Source organism: Nesoenas mayeri (genome assembly GCF_963082525.1).
Source record: "Nesoenas mayeri genome assembly, chromosome: 14".
Taxonomy (NCBI): Eukaryota; Metazoa; Chordata; class Aves; order Columbiformes; family Columbidae; genus Nesoenas; species Nesoenas mayeri.
In genome coordinates, this window is record NC_137556.1 from 16,807,672 (window position 1) to 16,830,257 (window position 22,586).

The 22,586-nt window shown below is 53.7% G+C and overlaps 1 protein-coding gene across 1 annotated transcript in view; it reads left to right on the forward strand.

The window, feature by feature from the left end:
• Window positions 1-379: 379 nt before the first annotated feature.
• NRG2 (neuregulin 2) overlaps window positions 380-22,586 on the forward strand; it is a gene marked incomplete at its 5' end in the record, with an annotated part of 162,215 nt that continues 140,008 nt past the window's right edge. The window contains one exon of the mRNA XM_080353003.1: window positions 380-809. Within this exon, the coding sequence (XP_080209129.1) occupies window positions 380-809 (430 nt within the window). The remainder of the gene's footprint in view (window positions 810-22,586) is intronic.

Consider the following 22,586-nt stretch of genomic DNA (forward strand, 5'->3'; position numbering starts at 1 on the left):
TCTGTGAACGCTTGGGGGTTTGGCGAGGGGCTGGCTGCATGGCAGACATGGAGGTAACATGATCTGGCTTCATCCCCGGGGACCCCCCAGGCCCTGCAGGAGCTGGAAAGGCGGGCGCAGGGATCCCCTCTGCTGCAGCGGGCATCCCCGGGGGGGAGTCCCCAGGCAGGGAATCACCTTTTCTGGAGGGAAGCGGGGGGGCGTGGGGGTCAGCATCCCACTTCCCTCGCTCGGAGGAGGATCCGCTCGGAGGAGGATCCGCGCGGCTCCGCGCCACGCCGCGCCGCGCCGCTCCGCTCCGCCCCGCCGCGCCCGCCGCGCCGCAGCCCCGCAGCCCGGCCGCCGCAGGGCCGGCGGGGAGCGAGCGGCAGCCGGCGGCATGAGGCGCGACCCGGCGCCCGGCTTCTCCATGCTGCTCTTCGGCGTTTCCCTCGCCTGCTACTCGCCCAGCCTTAAGTCGGTGCAGGACCAGGCGTACACGGCGGCGGTGGTGCTGGAGGGCAAGGTGCAGTCCGTGGGCCCCCCCGCCGGCGGCGGCAATGACAGCCGAGGAGCCGCCGGTCCCGCCGGGGGGGTCTTGGTCAAGGTGCTCGACCTGTGGCCCCTCAACAGCGGCGGTTTGCAGCGGGAGCAGCTCATCAGCGTGGGCTCCAAGGCGCCCTGCTTTAAAGTGAAGCGCAACCACCGCTACATCTTCTTTCTGGAGCCCACCGAGGAGCCGCTCGTCTTCCGCACCGCCTTCGCCCCGCTCGATACCAGCGGCAAGAACCTCAAGCGGGACGTGGCGCGGATCCTTTGCGCCGATTGCGGTATGGGCCGCGTCGCGGAGGCGGGGGGCGGCGGTCGGGGGGGCGCCGGCACCTGCGGCGGGGGGCGATGATGGAGCGGCGGCGGGGAGCGCTAGCGGGGACGAGAGGCCCATTTCCCCGGGGTGCCCCGCGATCGCCCCTCAAATCGCTGGCCCACCGGCGCCGGGAGCCGCTCCTGGCAGCGGGGGCGATGCGCTCCGCTGGGCTCGGCCGCAGCAGCCGCGCTCCCGGCCCCGGGGTCCGCGTTCGCCCGGCTCAAGGTCCCGGCCTGCCCGGCTCCCCGGCGCCGTGCCAGCAGCCCAGCCCCGAGTCCCGCTGCGGGCCGGGCGGGGAAGGGCCCGCAGCCTGGCTGCCGCTGCACCCGAGACTGGCGACTTCCCGGCGGCAGCGCGTCGGTCTCGGCGCTTGCCGGTGCCCCCCGCCCGGGTCCCGCTTCCCTCGGTCCGCCTCGGTGATGGCAAGCAGCCCCCGGCCGGGAGAGCCGCCACCGGCATGCGGTGGTGGCCCCGTTAACTCTGTGCACACTGGTGCTGCCTGATGCGTGTTTCTCCCCGGGCATGTTTACCGATGCGGAGAGAGGCTCTTCCTGGGGGGCTGCGGGGCCTGGGGCAGATGCTGGCTCTCCAGGTGTGCCCTTACTGCCAGCAAGTTTTGCCTCCTTCAAAATAACGGCCTCATCGTGTGAAGTTGGTTTTCTTTTGTTCATTGAGTGCATTGAGATGTCTCCTGTCAATGCACTCACGCTGTTCTCTGTGCGTACTGTGTGCTGATCCACATTTGTAAACGCGGTTATGAAATGACTTCAACAGGGAAGCGCCTGCCGGAGCGTTACCCCTTTTGATTTTGCTTGCCGTCCTCCGGCAGGGTAAATACCTGTGATGGGCTGGGCGGTGGGAGACCAGACAAAGACAATGACTGCATTTTCCCAGGGTTAGGATCTGAGCCTACAAAAATGCAAGGCTGGCCCTTTGTCCAGCTTGAAGGCTCAGATACTGTGTCACAAAATCCGGAGGAGGCCGGTGGTAACCTGGAGAGCTCCGAGCGTCGCAACATGCCATCAGAAATGGATTTGTGTTCGGTCGGTTACGAGGATATACAGGCCATATCTCCAGGGAATCCAGGCTCCCCACTCAATGACAGCATGCTGTACTTGCTCATCACGTTAATTGGCCTTTCGCCTCATTAAAGGCAAGGTGCCTCGTCAGTTATACTTAGCTCTGTAATGAACATATGTGTGCTTTGTTGTTGTTGCTGTGTTGCTAACTAGGTGTTTCTGAGGGAAATACTTTGCCATTTGGGACTGCTGACCCCAGATTTTGAAAGCCACAACTGTTTCCTTTTTTAGTTAACCACAAGATAAATTTAGAAGATTGCATCTCCTGGCAGAAAGGTAGAACCCTGCATATCATAATATGTTGTTGAGGAAAATAGGCTAGGACTGCGTATGAGAAAACTAATCTGGGAGACACTAATTTCATGTGCATCTGTCATGCATGTGGGCTGTCATGGACATAGAGGATTTTGTGAAATAGCTGTCGTGGAGTAAAAGGAAGGTAAATGGGGGGATTTCTCAGGACTGTGGTCTCACCATTGGGTCAAAGCACTGCAAAAGGTATGTGGCTTTTATATATGTCTTTGTTTAAAGAAAGAAGCCCAAACTTGAGCATCTTTGAGCAGCAGGGTATGACTTTAAGAGGAAAGGAGGCTGCTCCATTGCTTCCTGGATCAGACCCAAAGGGCTAACATGTAGGCTGATGTAAAAACAAGTTAAGGGATGTCATTCTGCCTGTGACACCTTCTTGGAGCTGATGCTTTTGTTTCTGTGTTTTTGATGGTCTGAATAGGCTCCCTGGCTCAGGGACTCTGCAGGTTGCCAGGAGCATTGTCTCAGCAGAGCTCTACAGCGGACTGCAAAATCAAAATAAAAGCTGGTGGTTGTGAACTGTCATAACTGTGGTTTGGTTCGGTGATGAAGATTAAACGGGAGCCTCTGCTTGCTGAACTTGTGGTTCCCCAAGCACTTCATGCTCTCGATTTGGCTAGGAGGTTACTTCTGAAGGTGACATTCCTGGCAGGATCTTCTGATTTGTAGCACCCAAGCTGCTGGAAAGGTGCATGGACTGGGAAACCAGGCCGTCATCTGCCTTCTTGCTCCTTGGTTTCTGCTGGGAGAGAAGATCAGGAGGGGTGCGGGGCTATTTCCCGTGCTTGTTGCAGATGGGGGTTGTGGACAACTCCAGAGCTGGCATGGGGTGAAGTGTCCAGGGACAATGTGTGGTCTGAGGGACAGTCTGGTACAGGACATGCAGAGCTGGGGGACAGATGCTGGGGCCACTTCTGAGTGGGTGGGGTGGGATTTCATGGCTCTGACTAGTCCAATCCCCAAACTCCCGAAGATGGAGACCTCACAAGACCAGTTTCTCCCTGCTCTGGCTCCATGCCTGGGTATGTTTTCTAGTGATCCATCCCCTTCTCACAGCCTGAGATGCTGTGTGTTCTCTTTGCTGCTTGCTGAGGTCCAGGATGCATTGCAGGATTAGGCCTGTGGCTGGAGCATCTCTCTCTCTCCGAGGAGCAGTCTCTGCTGTCTGCACAGCTTGCTCGGAGGAGAGAAAGTGTGTGGCGAGGCTGTGCATGGGACCCAGACCCTTGCTGGGCAGAGCCGGGGGGGCTGAAGGAAAAGGAAGGGTGACATGGGATGCAGGAGGCAGAATGGGAAAACTGCTTTGTGCCTCTGGCATGTGCGGGGTCTTGGCTGGACTGTTTTATGCCTCCCCTCCTGCCGTGCTGAGATTTTAGGGGGCTTCTCACTTTGGCCATCCCACTGCTGTGCAGGGTCTGGAGGCTGAAGCTTCCCTCTCTGCAAACCCCAGAGGTTTGTAGCCTCTGCATCTCTGTCCAGCTGGTTTACACCCCTGTGGCACAACGGGAGCAGCTGGTCCCTGGGCCCAGGATCCTCTGGGTCTCGCCACGCGCTTGCCTATCTTTAAACCTCTCTGCACTGGCAGTAGTATTGTTTTTTTCATACTGTTATATAATGATTCTTGTTATTGCTTCTCCTCCTGTCTCTTTTCTTTACATCTTTCAGCTACTTAATTCTGGATGGTCTCTTATCTCCTTTGTGCCTACATGCACAGATGAAGGAGGAAGAAACAGGTGCAAGACACGGTGCTGGCTCTCATTAGTGGGATGGCTGTGTGGTGTGCTGGCCCTGCTGGCACCACTCCCGAGCTGAATCCAGGACAGGGTTGTGGTCCTGACCCTCCTCATCCTCAAGGGTCTGCTTTCCACTTTATATGAGCCCATGCTTCCTGTGTGAAAGATATATTTGCAGGTATTTTGTACCCAGAAGGGGCTTTTGCTGGTAGGGATTTAACCTGTCTGAGCTCTGATTTCTGCTTTCACAGAGGAACAAATGTCTTCCTGCCTCCATATGCGGGAAGTTGCAAAGTAGCTTTAATTAGAGCCTGTGCATCTCCTGGAGCAACTCACCGAAAATGCAGCAGAGTTCCAGGATGAAGTACACGACTTGCCTGTAGGATTAACTAGCTTAGTCTGAGTGAGTAATCTGGTGGTGGCAGATCCCTGGGAGGATTTGCAGGCAGAGGACCTGTTGTTGCAGCAGGTACTTCTTGTGAGACGAGGTCTTTTTTTTTTCCAGTCGGAAGGTGCCTTATTCTCAGTGGGAATCAGGAACATGTTGGGGCTGTGGCGTTGGACTCGGTGGCCACACAAGGCTGCGAGCTGTTTATCTGTTGATTCGGAGAGCCAGGTTGGTTACAGCTGGCCTGCGAGGAGAGAAGGGAAGCCTGATTTTGAAGTGCCTGCTGGAAAATACAGCCCCCTGGATTACAGTGTAGGTGTTGCTGCCTGAAATAGCGCTGGCAACTTTGGACCAGCAGCTCATGCAAAAATATCCATCTCCGCTACCCTGCAAATCACTGGGCTTGCTCCAAGCCAGGCAAGCATAGGGGAAAGTGCAGGTGGGCTCCAGGCACCGATGCTGGTGCTCCCCTTTATCCCAGGACAGCTGTGGAGCAGGCAGCAGCAAAGCTGGATTTTCTCATGCGCCACTCTGCTAATTAGAGCTGTCTGAACTATTTCTCACCACCTCCAGAAAATCACACTTCCTTAGGTTTGGAAAAGAGTGAAAACTTGCTTCGTTCTTGCCTAGAGTTTCTGCAGATGGGGAGCGGTCACTTTGCTGCAGAGAGCTTTTACTCCTTGCAAGAATGACAGGTTTCTGGGTGCTTTCTGCTCCTGGCACACAGATTTGGCCTGGGAGTGGACCCGGGGTCCCTGGTCCCTATGGCCAGTTCAGCCCCTCATCTCCCAGCTGTGACGGGGAGCTGGCAACTGAAACTTTGCTCAGCCACTGCTGTAGGTCCAAGTGACTTCAGCTATACCCAAAACAACAGAGCTTGTCCACTTCCAGGCATGATGTGCCCTGTGTGGAGCAAAGCCTGGCTAATTACTCAGTTCTCCTTTCAGGAAATAAAGCATCTCCTCAAGGATATCTTTGGGTAACAGGAGACTAAAAAGGCTCCTGCATGATTCCAGCAGTGCTGGTTTCTATATCTAGAGGCTCTCCATGCACAGCCCCTGGACACCAGCTGCTTCTCAGTGGCTGTCTTTGTGTTCTGATAGCTAATAACCCTTAGATATGGGCCCTGAAGCGTAACGCCCTTACTAAATCACGGCCAACACCTTGACTTGGGTTTGGATCTGGATAAGAAACTGGTGCATGCTTGGGAGCACAGGGACAATAAACTCCATCATCAGGCAAAAAGGGAGCCATGTTCTGCCATAGCTGAGCTCCCCACTTGATTTGTGCTGTGTAAAGCAAAATGCGACATGGTCACCAGGGCCTTGGGCCTTTAAGAATTTGGCACACCCCAAAATCTACTGTAAAGTCCCGCAAGGGATCAGTTTTGGTACTGTACTGCTGAGGTGAGGGTGCTTCTCCCAGCAGGATTGGATGGAGTTGCTGTTCCCATGAGCAGTGTGACATGGCTCCTATAAGGAACAGCTGCTGCTTTGCTAGGTTTGGGGCGTTGGATGCTGGTGCTGAAGTGCACCTTATCTCCATTTCCCCTCCTGAGTCATTGCATGACACCACTGAGTGCAGAGCAGAGCTGTGCTGCCCTGGAACAGAGCGTGGGCTTCCCCCAGAGACATGTGCCGGCCTTTGGAAGGCAGGGTGAGTGGTGTGCCCGGCCAGGAGGAGCTGCAGGACATTGATCCTTGGTGGGCAGCAGGTTTGCGTGGCTCCGAGCCCGTGGGTGATGCTGGTCATTGGAGAAATTCTCGCTGCAGAGGAGCCTGAGCGGTACGGTGCTGGGAAGTGATAAAGTGGCTCCGCTGAGCCAGGAGGTGCTGGGACTGTCTGGCAGCTTCTGTCAGTCCTCCTGTGCCCACTTAATGCTGGGGGTGGCAGCACAGTCAGCGCTGGTCCCACTGGTGGGAGCTGGGCTGGGAGTAGCAAAGATGTCAGTGAATCCTGCCTCTCTCTCTGCTCTCCCTGCTGATCAGAGGGGGCTGCCAGGATGCCAACACGCACCCTCCCAAACTTCTGGACCAGACTTTCATCTCCAAATGGTGCTGTGTGAATGAGAAGGCTCTGCCCCGCTCCCCGGGGACGTGTTCTTTGCGCTGTGCCGTGCTCTGTCCGGTGCAGATGGCAGAGGGTGCCTGTCCTCCAGCGGGAGCTCGGGTGGAGGTGTGTGCTGAGGGGAGGCTCTGGAGGAAGCTCATCTCCCTGGCAACTTTGGCAGCCAGGCATCTGCTTGCCTACCGAATCGGGTGTGCAGCGCTCGAATCCCTACAGAGTGCCAGCACCTCTCAGCTCCTGCCTCCTCAGATTTGGGGGCAGGTGGAAAGGTCTGTCAACTGCCAGAAATTTTGGGGACAGAGTATGGAGTCTGCAAGGGTAGGCTAAAAGATCAAAAGGAAGATGAATCACTGTGCTGCTCTTTCACTGCCGAATGACTGTGTTCCCAGCGTTGGCTGCTGCAGCTTGATGCTGGGCTGTGTGCTGCAAAGCTTGGCCAGAAGGGTCAGTGAAAACTGCTCTCATTTAATCCCCAAAGTCCAGCTCTGTCCTGGATAAGAGGGTGGCCAGTCTGGAGGAGGAAAATATGAGGTTCCCCAGAACACAGGGTACCAGAGGGGAGCAGATGATTTGCAGCTTGAATGAAAATAATGTCTGACTCCAGGCCTGGGAATGTGGGATGTGGTCAGGTAGGGGAGGATCACCTTTGTGCTTAGAGGATTTAGAGAAGTTTGGTGTGACAGACACAGGAGACAGCACTAAAGCTGTTCAGGGGAGGAAGAGTGTTTATATTAGGAAAGAAAAAGGAAATGAGAAAACAAGAGGTTCAGTGGGTCAGAGGGGGAGAGGAGATGCTGCCTTGGAGACCCAGGGCACTGGTGTTCAACTGAGCAGAGATTTCTTGACTCTTTGCAGATAGGATCAGCCAGCTCTTACTGAGTTGTAGCCATGTCTTGGCCCTGCTAGCTGGGTCAGGGAATCCTCTCTGCTTTCCTTGTCTTTCCTGTCTCCCTTAAGGTATCCCTGCAGTCCAAACCCTGACCAAAGGGTGACCTCCTGGAAGTGCCCCCCAGGTTGAATCAAAGGCTGGAACTGGGCTGAGGTTCACGGTGGTGGCATGGGCTGAGCATGGCCCCAGCTGCTATGGCACCTTGAGGATGGAGCTGGGTGGGCTGGTGAGAAGAGGTTGTGTGCAGAAAAAGGCCAGAAGATGCCAACAGTCCTGATAAGGCTGTGGGAACTACAAACCAGAGGTATCTGCTCCTCTGCAAAGAGTTATCCCCTTGTGAATGGTAGCCTGGTCTGGAGCTGGGTGAAAGCTATCAGCAGGGTGCTTTGACAGCAGGTTGGGCGGACAACTATCAGGAATGACCCTGGTATGTGTGACCTTCTTGTAGGCAGGCAAGGTAGCCTGTTGGGGGGATCTGAGACTAGGGACTAGAGAGGTGCTCAGTTCTGTTCCCACTCTGCTGTCTGGTGTTGTAACCCAGGGACAAGGTGCTTCTGCTCACAGCATCTCTTACTGGCCAGGGGAATCCTTTAAGGTCTCTTGGCTGGGGTTCGTGGCTGCAGTGGTTCTCACTGGTGCCCCCGCCTGCCCCATGCCCTGTTGTCTGCAGCAGAACAGAACCAGCTTTTCCTGTATTACCATTGCTTGTTCTTCGCAGGCCCGTGGAGGGCAGCTGAGTTCACCCTAGCAGGCTGGGTTGCATGTCCTGGTTTTGCTGGAATGCCTTGTAGTTGGTGGCTGCTGTTGCTTCTGGGCACAGCAGCTCTCTCTTCAAGGTGGGCCAAGCCAAGGTGAGGCCAGGATCAGGCATGGCCTCTACTGTCGCCCTCTACCAATGTAATGTGGCCTTTTCCAAGCATGCGGGGGGTGTCTGGAGTAGGACAATTAGCAGCATGTTCATTAGCGTTGTGTGTATGACAGGGAGAATCAGTGGGCTGTCAGGATACCTTGCTTGGGGGTTGGATCTTCCCCATGGGTCTCTGGGGCAGTAGTAATAGCAGTGATGGGGACAGGTGCCTCTGGCCTCGTCTGGACTGTTCCACCCTTTGAGATAACATCTGGAATATTGCGTCCAGTTGTGGCCCCTCAGTTCCAGGAGGACAGAGAACTGCTGGAGAGAGTCCAGCGCAGCCACTAAGATGCTGAAGGGAGTGGAGCATCTCCCATGTGAGGAAAGGCTGAGGGAGCTGGGGCTCTGGAGCTGGACAAGAGGACACTGAGGGGTGACTCATTCATGGGGATCAATATGGAAAGGGTGAGTGTCAGGAGGATGGAGCCAGGCTCTGCTGGTGACAACCAGTGACAGGACAAGGCGCAATGGGTGCAAACTGGAACACAAGAGGTTCCACTGAAAGATGAGAAGAAACTTCTTCTCAGTGAGGGTGTCAGAGCCTGGCCCAGGCTGCCCAGGGGGGTTGTGGAGTCTCATTCTGTGCAGACATTCCAACCCGCCTGGACACCTTCCTGTGTAACCTCATCTGGGTGTTCCTGCTCCATGGGGGGATTGCACTGGATGAGCTTTCCAGGTCCCTTCCAACCCCTAACAGTCTGTGACTCTGTGATTGATTCCTGCCTCCTCCACTCAGGTTGTCCTTGGCTGCCTTTCTGCATGGCTTGGTGTGGAGAGGCAGAGCGGGGACTTGAGTCTCTCCTGGGCTGCTTTCAGCCTTGGGGCAGGCTGGCAGTTGCTGCTGGGAGTCCAGCTGAAGTCATCAGCATCCCTGGGACGATCCCCTGTCGTGTGGGGTCTCAGCTCCCACGTCCCTGCAGGGAGAAGGAGCTGTCTTCCCATCCCAGCTGCCAGGTTGTCTCTTGTGCTCTGTGGGGAACTGCCTGGTGAGGCTGGTGTTACCTAGTCAGGTCTTCTTGTGGGGCCCTGGGACACTCTCTGCCTGCCCGGGCAGCTGCACAGTTATGTCCTGTGCTGGAATTAAGTGGAGATTCCTGTCCTGGGGGGACCTGACATAGCAGGGTGCTACTGGCTGGCTTTGAGAAAACCTGGAGACCCTTTCTTATAGCACTGGAGAGCCTGAGTCACACAGACATGTCCCTAAGAAAGACGCCTTGATGTCAGGAAATGGAGATGCAGCTGGGGTAAAGGTCTGTGGTACAGAGGGATTGCTTTTGTTTGGCACACTTTCTTCATACGGCGGTGTTTTAAGCTGGTCTTCCTGGCAGGGGGGACACAAGAGGCTGGGTCTGTGGGATGGCTGTTGTTGTTTCTTAGGTGTTTAGGCACAACAGCAACTGCAGGACATGGCAAATGCTGCAGGAGCTCCAGACCTGACCATGCCCTAGAACCCAAATGGGCTCACAGGCAAGGAGGGGAAAATATAGAGGGAGCAAGGTGTTCTGGTGAGTCTGGGAGGATCAGATGCAAGTTAGATGCTGGGAAGGGCCCTGTGGGTTTTTTGGGCTTTGGGTAGGACATTGGGTAGGTACAGCATGGTTGGGGTGCAGCTGCTGCTTCTGCATTTCCCCAAATTCATTATTGCCAGAAGGGTTGGGCTACAGTGGGGCGCCATAAGGGGCCGATACATGATTGTAGCCCCAGAAGGGGTGTGCTCTGCAGGAAGGTAGTAATATGTTTCTGCAGGTCGTGTTCAGTAGTGCCTCTGTGGAGCCTGATCTCCACTGCCTGGACCAGAGAAGGACCTTTGTGGAGTATCTAGCCCATTTCTAGCATATGGACACTCTTTGTGGGGTGTGCAGCACAGAAAACCAGGTGCCGTCGTACCAGTTGGTCTCAGCCGTGTGTCTGTGAAGCTGTGCTGGGTACACGCACTGCAGAGAGGTGCGTTTGTGTGGCTTTGTGCTCTAGAGGGAACTGATGCAGGCAAGGGGGCTGTGCTTGGAGATTTGGTTCAGTTCCCATCTGTGCCACTGATCGCAGGGAAATCTGCTTAACATCCCCACACTGTGATTCCCGGCCTGGCAAGCAGGGAGGATGCTTCTTTGCATGCTCTGCTAGGGACTAGGCAGAAACTGGTAGCGTGTTGGGTTCATATGAGCATTTCTGTGCGGGTAATCAGCAGAACTGGTAATGAAACTCTTCCCTCTTTCCCTGGTGGACCTCAGAGCAGTCTGTGGTCCATCGCCCTGGGTGCAGGGCTGTCTGTGCTGCCAAATGGTCCTCCCTGGAGGTGGCAGACCCTGCAGAAAAGGAGGCAGACCCTGCAGTGGTGCCCATTGCAACTGGGAGGGTCTGAGTGGGTGTTTGGAGGTGGAGGAGCCCTGGCTTATTCCTGGAACAGCTCTGTGAGAGACCTGCCTGATACTGGTCAAAACAGCATGTTGACTCTCCTTGGGCGGCCATCTAGCCCCAAACATTTCCCAGGCAAGCTCAGCTCACAGCAAAGCTGTCAGATCCACAAAGACAGAAACTTGCCATCCCCAAACCTGCCTCTGATCTGCAGCAGCACACTCCATCTGTGTGGGGGAGCTGTGACGTCTGAAGAGATGATTTCTGTCAGTCCATCGTGTGGTGAGATGCAGGCTTCTGGCATCCAGGCTGTTTTTCTGACGCTCAGAACTAGCTGGGAGTGCTGGCAGCGAGCATGGATCCCCGAGGGCACTTGATGTTGCATGATGGTGTGGAGAGAGGATTTTCCAAGCTGTTAGAGGGCTGAGCAGCTTTGTGGTGCATGCTGTGATGGAAGGATGCTTGAGTGAGGCGGGCTGAGTGGCTGCTCTGCTGATGCTTGCAAACTTCTGCAAATCTGTAGCTGCTGCATGGTGCTGAGAGATTAGGGCTGTGTTTTGTGGCTTGAACTGACCCTGAGAATTGCCATCAGGGCCCATTCCCCAGCCCTCTGGGGTGCTGTGTGTCAGTGAATGTTACTTGGGACATGATCCAAACCCGGACAGGGAGGGTTTTGTGAGCATGTTTACTTCTGTGGGCTCTTCCCAGTGAGAGGAGAGACAACCGCACTCTCCACCTGTGCTAATACAGCTAATCCGGGAGCCCTCCTGCCTCGGGTCACAGACGGCTTCAGGCCTCTCCTTCCCTCCCAAAGCGCTGTGAGCTGAATCGCCTTCTGCTCCGTGTCATCAGAGGAAAAGCACGGAGACCAGAGCTGTCACAGCAGGAAATCCCGCCCGTGGTGTTGATATACCTATGGAACAGCAGCTGAATTTGCCAAGAAAGCACCTGCCATCACTGTAGGCAGACTGGTAACTGTGAATAAAACTATGGCCATTGCAGGAAGGAGGCTCTGGGTAGTTCTTTGAGCAAGGAGAGAAAAATACCTTTCTGTGGTGAACTTTGAAACTGGCTGATGAGACCAGCAAACCTCATGTTTGGATGTTAAAGTATCCAGGAGAGGAGTTGTTAACTCCCGAATCATAAATACATGAAGTGTGTTCTGGCTTCAAAAGGGCAGATAGGCACATTGGAAGGTGCCATTAGGAAATGGTGACCTTTCAAAACCTTCCTGCTGGGTGAGTGGCTGTGGTTTTCCTGCAGCAGCTGCTGCCAAGGCAGCCCTGGGCTCCTCAAGTCACGGTGCTGGGCAGCTCTGCAGCTGGAGAGAGAGGTCTCATTCTGTCCTTTACTCCTGGTGCATGGGGATACATGTGGGTGTGCGTGCTGTGGTGCGGGTCAGGTTCTGGGAGAGGTCACTTAGTCCCTGTCCATGCACAGATCCCTGCAGCGCTCATATCTGGGATGAGGGATGCTGAGGGTTTGTGGGCAGGGCTGATCCTCATCTGGGATGTTTGCTTGTGTTGCACAAGATTTACTGAAAGCCTCTTGTGAACCTGCTGCAAGGGACTGGCACAGAATTTCCTTTCCAATCATCTCTTTCGTAATTGACTGCCCTTTCCCACCTTTCTGCCTTCAGGGAATTTCCCACCCCTTGTACTTGCCTGGTGTTCAGGCTGTGTCCCAGAGCCAGGAGAGCAGCACCAGCCCTTTTAAAGTCCTTGGTGCTTCATCCCCTGGGCCTGTGGGGTGCCGAATTAAATGTGACCTTAAGCACAGCACAGATGAGCTCTGCCAAACCTCTGATTCTGGCCCAAAAAGGCTGCAGAGTCCAAGTTGTCTCACTTGGGTATTTATTAAGCAAGCTGGTCTTGAGGTCTTTCCAGAGATCCCAGCAGTGCAGTAGCGGAGCTGCTGTCTCTGTCTCCTCTGGGAGGAGCAGGTCGGTGATGCCACATCAGGTGGCATCTCTTGGCAGCTCTGCTGTTTGCTGTGACAGGGGCAAAACTTCATGCACAGGTTCCGATTCCACACACCAAAAGCCAGATTTGAGGGGGAAAGAGCGGTCATGGCGATGGGCAGTGCCTGCATGGGAGGACCATGCAGTGGGCTTCTCTTATTAAAAACTAAGGTCAGCAACTATCCATGCAAATGGTGTTCCCAGGAGAGTTATCAGATCGGTGGGAAGGGAGTGAGCATGAAGCCTGTGGAAAACACATCCATGCCCCTGGGGCAGAAACCTGCCCAGCAGAGGGGCTTGGAGGTTTGGGGATCTTTGCTGTAACAGACACACACCTTCCAGCAAGTGAAGCTGATAACAGGATTTTATATGGAGCAGTTTTATGCTGGGCTATACTCATCTTTTGTTGAATGATGAGGGAATGGCATACATGGGGCTAATCTGGTGGCTGCAGCATCTGAGGGAAACCCTACTCCTTGAAGTCTTACTATCGTGGCTGATGTTCTTCAAAATAATGGTTTTTTCTCCTTCTCTGTGTAAGGGATGACATGGGAAACCCTTCTGCAAGGAAATGAATTCTGCCTGTAACAGTGCCTTTGACTTGGCAGTGTTCAATTTCCTTCCATGCTGCTGTTGTCTTCCTCTCCTCTCCTCTCCTCTCCTCTCCTCTCCTCTCCTCTCCTCTCCTCTCCTCTCCTCTCCTCTCCTCTCCTCTCCTCTCCTCTCCTCTCCTCTCCTCTCCTCTCCTCTCCTCTCCTCTCCTCTCCTCTCCTCTCCTCTCCTCTCCTCTCCTCTCCTCTCCTCTCCTCTCCTCTCCTCTCCTCTCCTCCCCCACACACTGTATTGTACATCCTCAGCTTTCAGACTGATAATTGCAGTTGAGCTAAGAAAACCCTAACATGTTTTTAATGATGGCTTTAGTTCCTTTTTCTGCAGTGTTCTCTGGGGCTGCACTCTCTTTGAAAACTTGAAGGTGTTTTACTGAACTTTTTTTGCATTTAGACCTATTTTTGGAGGAAATTTCCTGGAAAATAAGTATTTGGATGAGAAGTGGGAATATGAATTTCTCTGGTGCCACTAAAGATGCAGGACATGCAGGTTGGACCTGCCTGCTGGAAAAGACTCTCAGCATCCCTTCTGGGTGTCCCTCTTGCAGGAGTTTGCTGGTGAGACGCAGGCATTTTGTAGGAATTTGGTGTTTTTTTAGGTGAAAAGTCACAAAAGTCTGAGACTGCCTACAGGAAGACTATTGTGTCCAATCTTGTCACCTTCAATGCAATGACTTTGTAGATGAGGGGAGAACAGTGGACATTGGCTACCTAGGCTTCAGTTTGACATGGTATCTCACAAGATACTCATATACAAGCTGTTGATATATGGGCTGGATGAGCAGATAGGGTAGTGGATTGAAAACTGGCTGAATGGCTGGGTCCAGAGGGTGAAGAACAGTAGCACACCATCTAGTTGGAGGGCAGTAACTAGCGGTGTATCCCCGGGGTCAGTACTGGGTCCGGTCCCATTTAACATCTTCATTAATGATTTGGATGATGGAGCAGTGTACTCTCAGAGAATTTGCAGCGGGTAGTAAACTGGGAGGAGTGTCTGATATGCCAGGGGGTCATGTTGCCATCCAGAGAGACCATCTGAGGCTGAAGAAATGAGCCAACAGGAACCTCCTGAAGTTCAACATCAGTCCAAAGTCCTCCAGCTGGGAAGGAACAACCCCAGACACCAGTGTATGCTGGGACCACCCAGCTCAAAGTGGTTTGGCGGAAAAGGCACTGGGGGTCCTCATGGACACGAAGTTTACCATGAGCCAGCAATGTGCCCCTGGGGCAGAGAAGGCTGACGGTGTCCTGGTCTGCATTAGATAAAGTGTTGCCAGCAGGTCAACAAATATGATCCTAACCATCTGCTCAACACTGGTGAGGCCACATCTGGAGGACTGTGTCCAGTGCTGGACTTCCCAGTACAAGAGACATGGACATACTGGAGAGAGTCCAACAAAGGGCCACCAAGATGAAGGGACTAGAGCATCTCTCGTGAGGACAGGCTGACAGAGCTGGGACCATTCAGCCTGGACAAAAGAAGGCTCAAGGGGACCTTATAAATGTATTTAAATACCTGAAGGGAGAGGGCAGAGATGACAGAGCCAGGCTCTTTTCAGTGGTGCTCAGTGACAGGACCAGAGGCCATGGGCACGAAAGAAAACACAGGCTGGATCGTATCACACAAACTTTGCAAATCGAGGCCTGGTGCTGGTCTTGTTTGCAGACCTGCCCGTTCCCTGCTTCTCAGATGCCATTGTCTGCTCTTTCTCTGACTTCCTTTGCAGATTGGTGACGCAGAAATGACAGGACTAAGGCAGCATAGAATGGCTGTGGGGAAGGCTTCTGGGTGGACTTTTTGGCTTTCTGCCTTACAGCTTGGGGAGCAAGCATCCTATTTGTGGTGGGACTGTGAGCACCGTGATGCTTCTGCCAGCATAACACATCTTGGGGCAAACGGGCGAGTGGGGTCCAGCAGCCTGCCTGCGGCTTCTGGTCCAGCTGATGGCCTGAAGCTGCCATTCACACCTCTGCAAGCAGCTGTTGGACCAGAGAGGTTTGTGTAGATCAGTTGTGCACGGCCCTGCTGACCTCTGCTGCAAGCCTGTAACCTGTGTTCCTAGATGCTCCTTTGGCCCGCACCATGGGCCATGGGTTCTCTGTGTGCTGCCCCACTCTGTGTCGTGGCCAAAGCAGCCCCTTTCTAGCCCTGCATACTGGGTGTGCTGCAGAGAGCTACCAGACCAGCAAACCCACACTGCCCGCTCGGCAGCTGAGTCTGGCTTTGCAAAGGGTGCAAGATGCCTGGTTTGGAGGGAAGTAGGACAGGGAGCAGTGGAAGAGAAGAGGCCATGCCAAACAGGTATCTGCAGTACATGAGGGTTGCCCTCCACCTGCTATTGACCCTTCTGTGCCTCGACTTGTGCAGCACGGGATCCCTGGGGCTGCTGGCAGCAGCAGCGCTGCAGCTCCGGCCGTGGCTTCACATCCCTCACAGTGGAGACTGGTCAGAGTCCTTGGAGAAGCCTTCACAGTCACATCAGTGGCACTCTCCCGGTAGCTGAGACAGCTTGGTATGGGGGAGTGGATGTACTCAGAGGAATAATACCCTGGCGACAACCTGGGAAACAGAGGAGTCACCATCAGCTAGAGCTGTGCAATGCTGAGTGACCTTTTTCCTCTCTGCAGCAGTGTTGCTCAGAGGGAAGCGGAGGACCCTTGGTGTTGAGATACTGCACTAAGACACTCAGCAGCATGCGTGCTGTGTGTCAGAAGCTGCATGCTGCATGTGTGGATGTTTACGGCGGGGAAATGAGGCAGCTCTGCCACTACCTGTTCCTAAACCAGTTCCAGTTCCACATGGCTGCTTACCCAGTCAGCAAAGAGAAGAGAACTGTGCCTTCCTGCCCATAGATGCAGGGATATTTCCCTCCTCCCCCTGCAATCAGATGCTTGCAGAGCAAGGCTTGCGGCAAGCCAAGCATCACTTGCACTCCATCAGACGTGGGTGTCTATAAAAAGCCTCCCTGGGGTTGCGATTGGGTGGGCTGGCTGTGCCACGTGGTCTCTCGTAAGGCTTGTGTTGCTGAGCAAGTGGCATTCCACTTATTTTTGGCACTAATAGTCTTTAGTTAATACATAAATTCAGCTTAAATTCTGGATGGAAAATAAATCCCAAGTGGAGGCTCTGCTAATAAGACGACAGACACTTCGGGGAGCCTGGGACGTTAGTGGAGCAGTTGTGGCTGCTGAGATCTGAGATCAGCCACATGCACGGGCACAAGGTCCTTAAAAGTTACCACGAGTTTTTGGACTAAATTACAAAAGCATTACACAGATGGCCGAGGTGAGCTCTAACTTTAACTGCTGGAGCTGAACTCATTACAGCAAATGTCCCAGTGAGATCCCCATTCCCATTGTGCCACGGTGAGAAAAGAAGGGAGTCGAAGCATCAGTTTAGATCTGACCACTGCAGAACAGCCAGCTCTCTGACCGTCTTCTGAAAGGCAGGGCTGGTTCAAGGTCCTCTGTTCTGCTTCTTTCTTGCTGACCCACTGCCAGTCGCCCCATGATGTTTCCCCAGATCCTGGTTCATCCCAGGGAACCTTCATCCCCAATTTGTGTGTGTAGAGAACTGCATCCAAGTAGCTATGTCCTTCCAGCGGCATATGTACCTGTGAGAGCTTGGCTGGGGCAATTCAGCCATGGTGGCCAAACCATGGAGAGTGTGAGACGCTGGAGCTCTGACCTTAGGCTTTTCTTCACGGGTTGGTGCTGTCACCTGAAGGAGGGTCAGGCTGGGAGAGCAGATCCCAGCAGCCCATCGGAGGGTGTTGTGGCAGCGTGCTCCCCAGTGCTGTGCTCTGGGGCTCTGTGAGTTTAGCAGGATGGAAGGTCTCTAAGCCTGCGTTCACCATGCATGCAGTGGTTTTGAGGGTCGAGGCTGAAGCTGACTCATTTCCATGCCCCCATGCCCCATCACACGGGCTGCTCAGCAGCAGCGCTGTTACCTGGTGTCTCGCTCACTCTAGTGCTTTGCAGTGATGCCCAACACACGTGCACAGGGGTTTGCCTATGGCTGTGGCTCTGGAGCTCAGCAGTGGGACAAACCCCAACCCATGTCCTTTGCTTGACCATGCTGGAGCCCCTTTATGCTTATGTGCCAGACTGAAGGGCCAAGAAGGATGTACTTACTCCCATGTCCAACTGCTTTCTGAGCTCCTCTCCGCTTTTATCCGGCTGCTGTGAGACTAAATCCAAAATACATTTGATGCTTTTTGAGAAATGCCCTGTACTTGTGAAGAAGCAGCTTTCTAGGGCCTTTTTCAGGGGGACACTGCACTGATGATGAAAGCCACTGGTAGTCTGCCAGCATGTCCCAGCCCTGCCCTTCCACGTCCCTTCCCTCAGAGCTCGGGGTGCAGGGTGCATGCCACCAAAAAGGGAAGGTGTCCTGGTGACTGGGCTACAAACCCCATGGCTAAGGGACAGATCAGGCCCTGCTTGCCATCTCCTGACAGTGTCCTCATTGGGTTTTCATGAATTTGAGCTCTTTGCAGAGTTGAAAATGGATTGGAGATTATCTATCTGGGTTTAGAAAAACACCAGTTTGTCTGTGCCTCTCCTGCTGGCCTGTGCACAAGGTCAGCCCCTGTGCTCTGAATATATTTACCCTGTGTCAGGTAGCAGGCAGAATTTTGAAGTTATTTAGGCCTCAGATCAGTGTCTGTGGGGAGGTTCAGGTCTCCCAGTCACAGCCAGGACCAGTACAGCACTAGCCTCAGGAGGTGGGGAGAGTCTGAGGTCATTTCTTCCTTGCTGTGGATTTCCACCAGACCCTGCTGCTTTGCTCTGGAGTTTCCACCTGGCAGAGTGACAGGGAAGGCCTAGTTGTGTTGGTTTTGCAGGCAACTGTTTGCGATCACATTGTATTCCCATATTCTTGGTTTGGGGGAGGGGGGCTCATTCTGGAGCTCATTGGGACTATATTTGTTGCAGCAGGGAAAGCCCTGGATAGTGTTATCAGTGAGTATCTCTGATTCATGGTGTGAGGTGGTTAACTTCCAGCGACAGTCTATGTTCAAGATGTAACAACCTTGGGGTTAGTGGGGGAGCTGTAGGTGGATGCAGCTGTTCCTCTGCTTCCTGATCCCCCCATCTGTGTTCTCAGCTGGGACCTGCCTTGGGGACATATCACACTGCAGGGGAAGCTGCAGTGTAAGATGATGCAGTGGCAGCCCTGGGAGGTTTCTCTTGGAGCCTTGGAGAAGTAAGTGTGTGTCTGTCCATGTGTTTGTGCCAGAATGTTCCTTTGGAGACAGAAATGATCAGTGCTGGAGACTGAGGGGAAGAAAGAAATCCCAGCATCTTCCTACCCAGTAGCCAGCAAATAACCTCTTGGGATTGGTTGTTGCTAAGCACAGGGCTGGCCAATGAGCAAAGAGTGGTCCAGGCATGGGCCAGGACATCCTGGCTGGGACTGGCGGTGAGGTTTGTGCCTGTGTCCGAAGTGGACACACTGTGGCAAGGGAGAGCAATACACAGCAATGAGCATTTTGCATGCAGTGGTGAGTCCCATCTTGAGGCAGAGCTGCATAGATTTGGCTCAGCCCTGCCAGGGGCTGAATCCTTTAGCTTCTTGTTCCCCCAGCCACTCATTTCTCTGCACCTTTGTACTTCAAGTGCCTCCAGCCACTAGCCCCATGTACCTTGAGCCCTTGTTTTGCATGCTGCCTGTGCTCACCAGGGAAGCTGTGTGTCCTCCCTATCTCTTTGTTCTGCACTGGTTGAGGGTGAGGTGAGATCATGTTAGTCCTCAATGAGAAAAGCCCAACAACAATTGTCTCAGTACAATAGTTTTAATCATACAGAATAAGGAATGTATATAGTGAGTAAATCTAATGTCCCTTCAAATGCTGGGCATCTCGTGTTTGTACGGAAAACCCTGGATAGATTTCTCCTATGGTGCAGAGCAGAACCCGTCCATGCAGAAAAGCTCTTTCTTTTGATCCTTTGAGCCATTATCTAATTTTCTTACAAGAAAACAACTTTATTCCTAAGCGTTGTTCACATGAGAACTCATTGCTGTACTGCCAGATAAAGTCAAGGCCATGCAGGTGGTGTAATCATAGCACGGAGTGGGAGCTGCCCGTGTTCTCCTGTTACCACGAGCTGGCTGAGCGTGTCCTGCAGCCACAGAATTTGTGCAGCACAGCCCAGCCTGAAGGCCACACTGGCTTGGTGTAGCCAGATCTGAGGCACCCGTGTAGCTCGGGCTCATCCTGGCATCAGACCTCAGCCGCTGAGGTCCCAAATCTTCCTGCACTAGTGAGTGAGAAAGGGAGCTAGTCTGGCATCTTATTTATTTTCATCAAACTGATTGTGCTGTCACTAAAATTTGGGCTGCGTATGTGAATCTCTAACAAGGGATGACTGCACATACCACCATGCATTTAAGGCTATTCTTTGGTGCTGGTCACCTGTCAGTGGAGAGGTGTGCTCCCATGGTCCTGCCAGAGATAGTGATGGGGGGCCTACAGCAGCCGTCTGGAGGAGGGAGCCATTTGGAGATGGATGAAAGGTTTGGGTTTTATTGTGTAAGGAAATTTTTACTTCTGAATGGTCAGAGCATAGGGGGCTGGAGCCATCTCTTATTGGCTCCCATATAAACAATATCAGGTCTCCTTGGTGGAGCAGCCTCTCCTGCTGCTTGCTCCTTTCTCCCGGTGGAAGGGATGAGCCCCCACATCTGTGTGCAGATGCTGCATTGCAGGCTGGAACCAGCATGTGAAACCCCAAGACTGCTGGGTTGCTTTCAGCCTCTTGGGTGAGATGCAGCAGCGGACTGGGAGTAGCCGAGTGCTGGTGTGTGGGTCTGGCAGATGTCAAGAGAAGTAATTTTGGCTCCCAAACCAGGGGAACATGATGGCTGGGATGCGGCGGGAGATGAGCAAGGGCGACTGGAAAAGAGCTGATATGATTGGGAGAGAGCAGAGGAGGCTGATACCATTGCAGCCTCCTCGATGGCCTCACTCCCAGCTTGTGACAAGTTCAGATTAGCCATGAAATCAGATCAGGGGTGCAGGGATGCAGGGAGATGCCTGTCCACAGACAGGGCCAGACCTGCTCTGCCTTCGCTCTGCCTGTGGTCCCTGCTCCGTGAGGCTGCACTAATCCCTGCTGGGCAAAGCATGGAGAGAGCTGAGCTTTGATGGAGACAAGGAATGGTTTAGAGGGAATTAGAAGGGATTTATGATGGTGGAGGAAATCACAGAGAGCGTGGCTAGCCTGGCCTGGGTCAGGGGCACCGGGCTATGCAGAGGGGCTCACACCCAGGCAGGCACCTGAGGAGTTGCTACGCTGGTGATGGGGCTGCTCACAAGGGTTTCTTTTAAAGCCCCAGTTCCCGGAGCTGTGGGACTGCACGCGAATCTTCATTTCCTTGTAGAAGTTCTACGGTGTCTGAGACAAGCCTGAGAATATGAACGAGCAAAGCTCACCCCACCAGGAGGTGAGTGAAAATGTCCTAGCATTTATTTAGTATCTTTCCTGTGTGCTAGAAATCCACTCCTAGCTCTCAGTTCTGCACTATTTTGGGTTAGCAACAAGGAGAACGCCCAAAATTTCCCTGTTTTCAGGTCTCACCCAAGGTTTCTCCCAGTTATACCTTGCTTCAAGTTGTTAGGCTGTGGTATGGCTGCTTTGGGTACCAGCATCCACCATTGGTAGCTGAGAGTCTGTTGTCCCAAGGCTTCATTGTGCAGCATCACCCCTCCTGGCTGGCTCCTCAGCGCTGGCTGAGTGTGATGAGGCAGCACGCAAGGTGGATGGGCTGCAATCCACCACGCTGGGAATGTCTAGGGTCTCACAGACATCATCTGTTCCTCCTGACTTGCCTGGAGGCAGAGATTGGTGGACAGAGATGGTCCTGATCCTGACCGCTCTGGTTGCTAATGGTGATGGAAAACATCCCACTGGCCTGGGCAGGTCCTTGGCTGTCATCACAAGCCGTGTCCCTGCACCAGCAGCTGGGGCGGGTTGTTGGAGCAGTTTTACTTCGCAGCTCTGAGGATGCCAGGACGCGGCAGTGTCTGGCAAAACACCGGCAGGCTTCACCGGAGGAGCAAAGGACCTGGCGGGTGGGCGGGAGGCTGACAGCTTCTCCAGCTGCCCTCAGCCTGTTGCAAAGAGGCCGCTTTCACCTTCCAGGGTAACGAACTCCCAGCCTGTCAGTGAGATGTTTCTGAGCTCTCTGTGCTGTCTGGCAGGACTCGCCCACTCAGAAATCACAGGGCTTGTTGGTCTTGACAGGCAAGGATTACAGCTGGGCTGTGCCACGTGGCTTGCACCCCAGTTGTGTAATGCAGGGGCAGAAGCCATGGGGTGGGTGTCCCATGTCCCATGTCCCATATCCCAGCTGCTGGGACATGCACAATTCCCTCATGCACAATAAGGGATAGAGTGGGGAAGGCTGGAAACTTGCTGCCAGGTGGAAGACCTCTCACCGCTGCTGTCCGCAGGGGGGTCTGCAGTGAAAGCTCTGGTAAGGTGCTGGCCAGAGCTCTACCCAGAGATGGTCCTGTGCTCTGCTCTTAGTGATGGGAATGCCTCTGCTCCCTGCTGCTTTTCAGACAGCATCTTTGGGAGGAGATCACAAGACAGGAGGGATGAGGAGAGGGGTATGTGAGGAAGCAGCAGGGAGAGGGGTGTAGGAGAGCTGGCAGAGATGTGGTGGGGGAAAGACATGTGAACCCTCTGATTATGTAATTTCTGATGATGATTTTCCCTGATTCCACAGCAGGGTCAGCCAGGCAGTCTGAGTCTTGGAGTGGCTCACCCCAAGGTCATGAAACAGAGGCTCCCGTGAAGGAAGGGCTGAAACCAGTGCAGTCCTAATGTACTTCTGGGAACGTTTGACCAAGCCCAGCGCAAAGGAGCCTTTGCTTCCCCAGGCAGACTCCACTGAGGGCTTGTGTCCAGCACAGATAGCCTCTGACACAGCTCCAAGGTGACAGAGCAATTTGTCAGTGGCCTTGTCAGCTGCTGAGGCTTCATTCCACTGAGTAAGGATTTTAGGCTGCGACGTGCATTAAGATACCCATTTAACTGCCAGCTCCAGCTGGCTGCTGTTTTCCTGCTGTTGGAGGATAGGGTGAGGGATGGACTGACCTGCATTTTATTGGACCTACTTAATTTTTTAATGCTTTATTTGCTAGAGACAAAACAAACTGAGGCAGGAATTGGTCCGCTCACATAGGCAGTTCTTGATTCTCTTGCACACTGTTATGTGTCTGTAGCACATGTGGTTCACAGTACTGCAGGATGATGGGGAAAACTTGGCTCTCCTGTCCCACCAGGTTCTAGACAACTCTTGCCATGGCTCATCTCGAAATCCCTTGGCTGCATTGCTGTGAGCTTGTCCTCTGGCACAGATACTGACATGCAGCCTGTGTCCATGCTGTTGCACACAACCACTGAAGAAGGGTTTACCTATAGAGAAGGGTTCTT